This window comes from Sebastes umbrosus, chromosome 7 (assembly GCF_015220745.1).
Source record: "Sebastes umbrosus isolate fSebUmb1 chromosome 7, fSebUmb1.pri, whole genome shotgun sequence".
NCBI lineage: Eukaryota > Metazoa > Chordata > Actinopteri > Perciformes > Sebastidae > Sebastes > Sebastes umbrosus.
In genome coordinates, this window is record NC_051275.1 from 15,636,082 (window position 1) to 15,647,607 (window position 11,526).

The window sequence follows — 11,526 nt, forward strand, 5'->3', positions numbered from 1 at the left end:
ATCACCTTGTGCAATTCTCAGATACTCAAAAAAATAGATTAAAAGTTCATTCTTGACCTTGGCGAAACAATCTCCCCACAAAGAGCTTTCAATCATATCACTCGATCTTCCTCAGCAAATTAATAAATAAATAATTAAAATGAATTCTCAACCTCATTATTACAACAAACAAGCATAAAGTGACTTATTATATTATACATGTATTATAGCAGTTATAGATATAGATAGGCTCCATATAGATTTAATAATGAACTTGATGAGAAATTAGCCAATATAAGATATAAATGCAAAGATTGTCGCTCGAAATCAATTTAAAATAGTATTTATGCAAAGTTTACATGGATAAGCACCAGTGGTGTAAGAAGTCTTCAGATCCTTCACTTAAGTAATAATTTCACAATGTAAAAAGTTATGTTTCAAATAAAAGACCTGTATTCAAAGTCTTTATTACACTAAGTAAAAGGTCAGAAGTAGGCTATTATAAGCAGAATATAATTATAAAAAGTAGGGCTGTCAAAGTTAAAATCATTTTATCGTCACTAATTTCTTTAACGTATTAACGCAATCTATCTTTCAGGGGTTGTAGCGGGCTGGAGTGAAGATAGTAGCATCATATGAAAATAGAAAACATACTCCATTTGGTACCAATGGATTCCTTAGGAGGCTAGGTAACGCAAGATATGTGAATGAAAATGGGTTCTATGGGTACCCACGAGTCTCCCCTTTACAGACATGCCCACTTTATGATAATAACATGCAGTTTGGGGCAAGTCATAGTCAAGTCAGCACACTGACACACTGACAGCTGTTGTTGCCTGTTGAGTTTGAGTTTCTATGTCATAATTTCAGCATATTTCTTGTGCTAAATACCTGTGAGGGTTTCTGGACAATATGTGTCATTGTTTTGTGTTAATTGATTTCCAATAATAAATATATACATACTTTTGCATAAAGCAAACATATTTGCCTACTTCTATGTTGATAAGATTATTAAATACTTGACAAATATTCCTTTATGGTACATTTTGAATAAATAAAAAAATGTGCAATGAATATATATAAAATAGATAAATAGATATATATAACATAATATATATATTATATATTATATATTAAATATTTTAGTCAATTGACAGCCCTAATAAAAAATAAGTGCTCATTATGCAGGTCCTTTCAGAGTGCTGTACTATTATATAGCCTAGTTGTTTTATTTATTATCAGTGATGCATTAAGCAGCATTTAATACTGTAGCTTGAGATGGAGCCAGTTTAGGTACTTTGTAGCCCATATTGGGTAGTTTATTTAATCTATAATATTGCATGATATCATATTTTATTAGCTGATCATATCTTTTGCATGGAAAATCTTAATCAGCAAAGGCTGTGAAGTAAATGATGAGTAACAAGAAGGAATGTCTCCCTCTGAAATGTGGAGTAGAAGAATAAAGTAGCCTATTACTAAATAGAAAGTACTCAGGTAAAGTATAAGTATCTCAAAATTGTAGCACTGTAACACACACATTTACAGCACTGGAGCACCGAGTTACTCTTTTCTCTATGCCAGTTCTGAGGTCTCTGCACTGGCTCCCTATCTCTCAGAGAATTGATTTCAAAATACTCCTGCTGGTTTACGAAGCACTAAATGGTTTAGGGCCAAAATACATTTCAGATCTTCTGCAATGTTATGAACCATCCAGACCTCTCAGGTCATCTGGATCAGGTCTGCTTAGTGTCCCCAGAGTCAGATCTAAACATGCAGAAGCAGCGTTCCGTTTTTATGCACCAAATATTTGGAACAAGCTCCCAGAAACCTGCAGGACCAACTCCAACTCTGAGTTCTTTCAAAGGTACCATATAATAAAAAAGTGCAATTTTCATGTTTCTTTATTATAAAGCAGGCTTAAGTTCTGTATAAATACTGTGAAAGTATCTAAACACTCAATCCACAGGGAAATACACATAGCCCGTATTCAGAAACTCTGCATTTGAAATAAGCTGTCAGAATTTCTGCCTATTTGTGATGTCACAAATATACAATATTTAGACCCTTTACACAATTTTATACGTAAACATTCTAAATGTGTACCAGTTTATTCGTGGTTGCAGTGTATGTGAATGTCATCAGCTGACAGGAAGTACACATGGACCCAAACTGTTGCCTAGCACGTAATTCTGTTGCAATTCCGTCAAAATGCGCTAAAACGGAGCGTTTCAGACAGAGGTTAAATATAGGCATATTCAGGCGGACAGTATGAGGAAAATAATTTTTTTTTTAAACATTACAGCATGTAAACATGTTCTAATAGAAACACAAAATACAAGTATGAACCTGAAAATTAGCATAATATGGGACCTTTAAAACAAAGCTTAAAACTTTCCTGTTTGCTGCTGCCTTTTATTAAACCAGATAATGATCTTATACTGCACTAGGGCTTTTACTCTTGTGTGTTATATTCTATTTTAGCTTCTATCCTATAGCTTTTATTTGTAGCTTGTTTTTATTTTCTAATCTTTAATGTTTTTATGTTTTTATAACTGTTTTAATTATGTCTTAATGTTCTTTTGCACTTTGTCACAATGTTCTTGAATGTTTGTGTAAAGCACTTTGAATTGCCCTGTTGCTGAAATGTGCTCTACAAATAAAGCTGCCTTGCCTTAAATATGACATATCTTCTTTATGATTTTTAGATTTCACTGTTTTTTTTTTAGAATATTTGATTTTCCAATTTTTTAATTAACCAAATATACAAAACATACAAAACACAAACTCACACAAACATGGCTCCAAATTCCCTCCCTATATCCCAGCCACATACAAACTGAAAAAGAACCATGCTCAGAAGGAGTATAGGCTAGTTAACTACCAATTGAATTAAAAAAGGATATAGAAAAAACAAATTAATACACAAATAAAGAAATCATAAATAACGAGATGCAGTATTCTGACTTATTCAGATGACTAATGATGTATCAAGTATGATAATTGATCTTGAATGTTTATGTAAAGCACTTTGAATTGCCCTATTGCTGAAATGTGCTCTACAAATAAAGCTGCCTTGCCTAGGAAGTGTTGGGTTTCCTCGTTTTCTCCTCTGCCTGATCTTGGTATCTTGGAACAGAGCAGTCATAAGGCCACCGCCCACCTGAGCTGGACAGACGGAAAAAACCAAACGAACCCACTGACATTGACTGGACCAGAGTGCGTGGGTTGGTCAGACAGACACGGGACATAGAGGTAGTCAGACAGGATGTACAACCGGAGGTGCACCAAAACAACAATCATTTTATGAATGAAACAGCAAAAATGACGCTCTCTGGGTTTACCTGCCCTTTAGTTTACCGACACAGCCCAGCACAGTGTCGCCTCATTAACAATAAATCACCATCATTATAATTAGACTAACTTAGACTTATGACTTCGCAGGTTTTGCCAACACAGCCACAAAAACAGCAAAAACTTTCCACTGCATCACTGTGATGTCACTCTGAGTATTGCGTGTGAAACTCTCTCTGGATTGCAGCAATGCTTGTGTTGAAATGTGAAAATGAAATTGCACACATTGCTGATAATCTCTGTCATTTATGGAGCCTATATTGTTTTTATTCTGGTGTATTTTGCAGGTGTACAGGTATACAGTATAGATGCCATACATTGTGGTATAGGGCGATGTGAATGCCAGTTAATTGAATATTAATCACGATTTTGGATTATTAAATGAACATGATCACCTGCAATATTTAAATGTAAAATGTGAAAAAAAAGGACTTAATTTTAAGTCTTATTTTGATGCAAGTATTTGGTGATTATAGCAGGAATGTAGCACAACATGAAAGTTTAATTTTTGGTAAAAAGGTTTTGGTATAATTTTATTTTGGTTCTGGGAGATTTATTAGATGTACAGTATTAACTGGAATGTAGCAGTGAACTATGTTTATTTAAAATGTGGAAAAATAACATATTTTGTCCCTGAAATCAATAATAATAATCCTGATAAATAATCTCTATATTGATCAAACTAATCGTGATGATCATTCTGGCTACAATAATCATGCAGCCTTATTCCCTCGTGATGCTGCTGCTGCTGCTGCTGACAGGACCAGATGTTTATCATCATATAGGCTATATAATAAATATTCCTGCAAATCTGCACTCTTTTTAGCAGTCAACTTTTTTAATTTGGACAAATAATATTCTGCTTTAACAGTTACCATATTTGTTTTACTCTATTTCCTTTTACTGTCTGATGTTCTGTTTTAACAGTTACCATATCTTTTACTTTATTTATCTGCTTTTATTGTCTTGTGAAGCACTTTGTAACATCTGTTTTGAGAAGTGCTATATAAATATTTTTGTATTATTATTATTATAATTATTATTATAAATGCAAAAGCAGATCTAAATAGTACCCATGTGGAGTTATAATAGAGGCTCCACTCATCTATTGCTTCATATTCTAAGGAATAAGAAGTCAAATCAGTATGCAAATTGTCTTGCATCTAAGTCTATACAGTTACATCACACTTTGAGTCTACTTTTTTTCCCGTAGTTGCTTTCACTCAAAAAAAAAGGAGACAAACAATGCGACTTCCCTTTTTTTTTTATTCAATCGTGTACATGTGAGCTGGAGAATCGACGACAAGGAAATAACATATGACGTTTTAGTTTTCTTTTTGCTGGCGCTCCTTGTAGACAAGCTGAGGGAATCCCCCCTACCACAAAGATGCATATAAAAACAATGAGATAAGAAGGCAGCAACTCAGTTTAACTGATTTACCAGACCAGACCAGAGATATCTATCAGATCTGATCACTGAGAGAGATGGCATACTTTAATTCCTGTAAGTCAAAACGAGCCCAGTATCAGATTCTCCCATACTTCTCTGCTGTGTTTTGTCATGCAGCTCTTGTGTAAAACCATGAGAGTGTTGATGCTTATTGTTATTCTTCTCAGACTTCTCCAGCTGTGTGCTGCTGCTGTTGGTGACCTTGAGCTGGCGCACATCCACAGGAGCCCCAGTGACTACTCCGATGGCAGCAGAGAAGTGCGGAGGAGACTGCTGTCTGCGCTTCAAGGAGCTCCTGCTGAATATCACAGAGCTTCTCAGCAGCGTGAGTACAAATTCACTGACATCATGGTTGTGTTGTATTTTCCCCTTTTCTTTCTTTCTTTCTTTTACTCTGTCACACACACAGCTGTGGTTTCATTAATAATGAATACACTGTTAAGAATTTCCCAGTAAAATAACACATAAAGAAACTGGCAGCAGGGTTGCCTTTATGTTACTGTAAAATTAACATTATTATACTGTAGCTGACATTTTACAGCTTTGTACTGTGAATGAAAAATACAGTTTGAACTGTTTTCTCTTTTTTTTTTATTAATTTCACAGTATTTTACAGTTAATTTACTGTTTAAAGATACATTATATAGCTGTTTTTCCACCTTTCTTTTACATTATCTTACTGATAATGCACTATTTAGGTTGTATTTTTTACATACATTTTAATAAGCATTGTTTTTTGCCTAGATGAATAGACTTAGCAGGTTACAGACATAGGAATAGTCACACTAAATACAATTAAAGGCACTTGTTAGGAAAAAAGGCTATAATAGACTTGGTTACACTTTTACCAAAATGTCTGTCTATAGCTGGTTACAAGCACAGAATGCAAACCAGAACAACATGTGAGTGAAGAACAATAAAGCTAATTCACTGATTTTACAATCATGTACAATGTACAAGCCTCACATGTGCAGATCAGGTCCCAGAATTAAAATAAATACTGCATGAAACTGTTACTGATGATACTTTAGACAGTTGATCAGCAGTGAAGTGCTGTTTTTTAAGAATGCATTATAGTTCAGTTAAAAAACGGCCTATGAGTGTAATTTAACCGGTTTTCTTTTGTATTAACAGTAAAGCACTGTTTTTAGCAATAACAGGTTAATACTGTTGAAATCCTGATATAAATTAACAGCAATTGTTTACAGTGTATTTTTGTATTACAGGATGTTTTGTGGCATGGCATCAACTCTGATCAAATGGCTATCAGAGAGGTGAGGAGTGCTGAGACCCCACTGGCCTGCGCACCCACTCTGACTCAGGTGATACTATGTTGATTTATCTGTGATATGAATTCAGAATGATCATTATTAAAAGTTAAAAAAAACTCTAATTTTAATTATCTTTACATTTTGTGTATCCCCAATGATCCCATTGATTTATTTTGTGCACATTTTTCAAAAGAGGATCAAATAGTTTTTTAGATATTGTTGGAAACAGCCTCAAGTCTCATAATTTCAGCTCAGCTTGAACTTTTATTTAGTCCACGTTGTATAATGAAGTCATATAAAGAAGCAGAGTCAATCGGGAGCTGTCTGTGTTTCTGAATATTTTCACTTTAACTTTGGCTTCAAACACTTGATTTTAATATGTTTTGTTGTTTTGATATTATGATATGTATTTATTTTGTATTTGTTTCATGTTGTGGCGTCTGAAACTTTAATGTATGTTTAAATGCTGCTGTCTTGGCCAGGTCTCTCTTGCTAAAGAGATTATTAATCTCAATGAGTACTACCTGGTTAAATAAAGGTTAAATACATTTTTAAAAAATAAGTGTATGGTCCAAAGACACTTATGAGGACCGGATTTGACCAGTCAAACAAATTGCTCATATTTATTATATTTTTTTTTTATCCCACAGAATTGCATGGAAAGAAATTCACCTTTCAATGAGGTAATGCTTTAGAAACTATTTTTATTAAATGCTTTTTAGAATTATAAGACATTCTAAACCAAATCATAAATTACAAGTCTGGTATCTATTTTACTTAAATAAAGCTTTACATTTGTTATTTACTACACATCAGAATTAATATATTTTACCTTATACACCCATTCAATCACTTATTCTTCTAATTTTTATTTTATAAAGTAGACAGATGGGTGATTTTTTTCTTGTTTGTCTTGACAGAGTGAATGTCTGAGTAACATCATGAAGGACATTGCCCACTTTGGTGCTGCTATTCAGTCCTACCTCGAGTCCCCACTCAGACTTCCTGAGGAGGAAAATAAACTTCTGAGTCCAATTCTGGAAATAATACAGTTCCTGAAGGTGTGTTCATCATGCATGTGTGTGTGGGAGGGGTAAAAACAGAGTTGTGATTTAAAGACAGAAATAGTGAGAGAGAATCTCCTGGGAAATAACATTTGAAAGTCGCCTGATGAAATCTTCCTTGGTTTATACAGAATTGCTCCCTGATGCCGAAAGGAGAGAACGACTCTTCAGAGGTATTTTTCTATTCCTTCTTTTATGTTTGTTCCCTAATTACTCCTCATCTTTCAATCTTTAAGAGGAAAACTGATATAAGATCTGTCCTGGAACTTTTTTTTTTTTGGCAAGGTTGAGTATTCATGTTGTTTCTCTCTCGTGTTGTCTTTTAGGAGAATACTGCCCAGATGTGGGGAAATAACTCCTACGATAACAGGCTGGAGATGCATAAGATGATGAGGGGCTTCTACGTCCGAACCATCACCATCAACCGAGCTATGGGCTACATCTATCAATAAACGTCCTGCGATCTCATCACCACCATTACCAACCAATACCACAATATCTCTACTCCCTTAATTCATCACAACTGATCAAGCTTTCCTGATCATTCACTACCATCATTTACATCTACCGACCAAGTAGTTCTGTACACTGCACATGCTGCACAATACTATTTATTTGAAATCTATTTATTACATTTATTTATTTATTTGATGGCCTGTGGTGTTATTTATTGTTATTTATAATAAAGTATTTTTTTGGTATCATGAAGTGCTGAAGTGATTTTTGAATGAAATTGGGTGCAAATGAAAGAAGAAACTGATGACACTTTAAATTAAGTAAAACCAAACTTTCTCTTGTTTATTTATTCAGTCAACATTTGCTTCGTTACAATTATTCCACAATTCTTTGGAGGGACTCAGACATGATGGAAACAAGTGCAAAAAAGGACGGATTCGACTGTTGGTGGTTAAACCTGCAGTAGACAGAATATTTTTGGCATCATTGGGCAAAAATTCATATATTCATCATATTGTAATTCAAGTGTCCTGAGAGAAAACTAGACTTCTGAACCTCCACATGGCTCTGTTTTCAGCCTTTAAGAAATTTAGCCCATGATGGGAGACTTTGGCCAATCACAGGTCATTTCAGAGAGAGAGCGTTCCTATTGGCAAACTTTCTCATTTTACAGCTAAACAGTACACTACAAGATGTTTCTGAAAACATTTGCTGGGAGAAATAGGCATTACAGTAACAGAATATTGATTCATATTTGATCAGCGCTGCCTAGTTTGACCTTTAGATCCAAGTTTTTGAGTGATTGACAGCGGCTCAGAGACGGCAGGCTCCAGCTCGGCTCTGATTGGTTGTTTTCCTCCGGTCTGTGAAATCTTGCCGTTAGGAGCACCGGAGGACACAGAGGCACATGATTTTTTTTTCAGATTACCTATCTCATGCACTACTGTCAGGATATAGTGACCGTTTTATAAAAATAACTCTTTTTTTTATCATATTTGCTCCAATTCTACTCACTGCAGCTTTAAGTTGTTTAAGGAAGCTGTTGGAGCAATTTCAAAGGTGACCAAGGTGTGGCACTGTGGGTCGCCACAGTGGAGGACTCATTTGACTCAGGTGTGTCGCACAGAGAGGTCATTGGTTTGTGTCCAGTGAGTCAGGTTAATGATGGCGGTGTTTGAAGAGATGTAACATACTTTTGTAGTGTGAACATAAATGGACTGATGTATCCGACTGTAAGTTTTGGCAATTGTTTTGGTGAGAAAGGACAAAGAGTCACTGGAAGCAACTCCTGACAAACAAAAGGTGCGTCAACAGCAACCCTGTTTTCTGAATGTATAAACATTATATCTGCATGGAAGACCCTAAGAGATTCAACAATCCAGATAACATTCCTGCAGCTTTTCCCAAATAGTTTTGAGACGTCTGGAAACAGTGTCATTTGAAAATATGCAGAACAGAAACAAAGCTGTAATTAATGTTGGGATGTTGAGAAAATGAAACTGAAATGTTTCCACAGGCAGCTTACAGGCTAGTTAGTTTTCTAAGCTCTACAGCTATGAAATAAGCCTTGAAAAGATGACTTGTAAAAAATATATGACTGCTGCCAGGCTGTAGCTGCATTGTTTGTTATCACTATTATGTAGTGATATTATTTCTTTATATTAATCTTGTCTCTAGGTGGAGGCTTCAGATAAGCCCAGTGGGTTTTTTGCCTCTTCCTGCACTGTATATTATTAATTTATTTTTTTGTTATGTTGTACAGTCTTAAATTGTGCAAAACAAATAAACGATAAACAAACACTCATAAGTAGAAAAGTTAAATTCAGCCCTGAATCCAAATGCTCCTGATTAGTTTTCCCCCCACAGTGTACACTTTTGTAATACACACAAACAACATTTATACCTAACAAGATGTGCGTTCCAGTCACAGCTGGGTAGAAATGGATTCATAATTCAAGTAAAATAACATAAATATAATTAAAGGTCTCTTGCAACTCCATGTAGTTTTACAGGTTCAGAGATGTCAAATAAAATGGACATTAACATACAAAAACAGACTTTAAAAAAAATAGATCACAGGTTTGAAATAGTTGGTAAAAAAAATGTATGCACAGGGAAAAAAAATGAGACACAAAATAGTTCAGTGCTTTGGTAAGTCACATGCACGTGCATTTGATATAATGCCTAATTGTTTTCTAAAAAGTCCCACAAACATAACATTTAAAAGTGAAACAAGATACACAGGTTGGATTTTTCCCGTTGTTTGCAGCTTCAACACTGCAGCATCTACATTTAGATATACTACAGACACAGTAGAGACAGTGTCTCTTTTCATGATGCAGCAATATAAAAACCCATCCGTCAGTTTCATGCCTAGAAATAATTCAAAAGAGAAACTCAAACTGGGAGAAGAGGAGCTTATGTTTGGTCCATCCATCCTCTGCTTTTTTGTATTCCTGAGATTTCTTTTTCTTCCTGATGATGGAGCAACAGTTTGTCCATTACAACTAATGACAAATCTATCAATTTCCATTTTGATCAAACCAATAACTAGTTTAGTTTATAAAAAAATATCTCATTTTGAAATACAAATGCCTATCACAAGTTAAAAATCATTCCTGATCAAGGGTATTATACTATGGATAACTGTCTTGCGTAGTTATCTCCCAGCACCTGGACATTTCAGTCACATATTTGCTCTATTTTTATTGCAGCAATACTAATGATTAAAACTCTAATCTGATTTATATATCTAGGTCAGAGGCCACCAGCACTATGCAGCTAAGCAGCACTGCAAGGAAGCAGTCCTGCATCATCTTTTTAATTGTACATGGCTTGTATTGACTTTAATGGATAATACTGCTACCTGATGCCATTTCTTTCCCCATCTTATAGGCTGCCAAGAAGATCTCCATCTGGTGAGTTTGCATTTTCAATATTCTTCCTATAACATAATTTATGAGCAAATTATGTCAGGGAATATACAGCTCTAGATGAGGACTAGTTACCAATATGATGTCATGAAATGGTTTATCTAGTCTGAACAGCAGTGACTGAGAAAACAAGCACTTTTAAGCATTAAAGCTGGAACCAGCATTTTTAGACATGCTAGCAGTGTGGCTCTATGGATGGCAATGCTTTCATCTCAACAACTACTAAATGGATTTGCACAAAATTGTATACGGACATACAGTATATGGTTCCCAGAGGATGAATCATACTGACTTTAGTGATCCATGCCTTTTTCTCTAGCACCACCAACACGACGACATTTGTGAATTTTAGTGAAATGTCTCAACTTTTGGATGAATTGTAATGAAATTTGCTACACACATTCACGTCCACCGAGGGATGAAATGTAATACAGTTGGTGATCCTCCAACTTTTAATCCATCACTATATTTGGGCAAAATTTAAATTTGTCCAGCACTTTGGTTTATAATCAACTAAGCCTACCTTTAAAACTAATAACATTTCCCATCCACCTTAACTGTACTTTGTGTTGTTGCAAATAAGCAAATGTTACCATGCTAAGCTAAGATGGTGAACTTGGTAAACATTATACCTGCTAAAAATCATCTTGTTATAGCTGTCATTCTGGGCATGACACAGAGACAGAGGCGAAAACCCACAGTAAACAAAGTTAAAGATGAATGATTTATTTATGACTTTCTATACTGACTATTTTTTTTTTTTACTTTTTTTCGACATGCTATAGTATGACTTGTTTATTATTTTTCTTGACAAACTATACTATGATTTTTTTTTTTCGAAATGCTGTAAAATGACTTTTTATGACTTATTTCGACATACTATATAATTACTTTTTCGATATTTTATACTATGACTTTCTTTCAACATGCTACACTCACTTTTTCACTTTTTTGTGACTATTTTTCGACATGCTCTATACTATCACTTTTTTTATCACTTTTTCAACATACTGTACTAT

At 34.7% G+C, this 11,526-nt stretch overlaps 1 protein-coding gene across 1 annotated transcript; it reads left to right on the forward strand.

Annotated features, from left to right (window-relative positions):
• Positions 1–4,818: 4,818 nt before the first annotated feature.
• Positions 4,819–7,761, forward strand: il12a (interleukin 12a). The gene is made up of 7 exons (XM_037775748.1): positions 4,819–4,837; positions 4,951–5,108; positions 6,010–6,105; positions 6,705–6,737; positions 6,975–7,115; positions 7,250–7,291; positions 7,445–7,761. The coding sequence occupies exons 1-7, from the start codon at positions 4,819–4,821 to the stop codon at positions 7,568–7,570; spliced, it is 615 nt and encodes a 204-aa protein (XP_037631676.1). The 3' UTR covers positions 7,571–7,761.
• Positions 7,762–11,526: the final 3,765 nt, after the last annotated feature.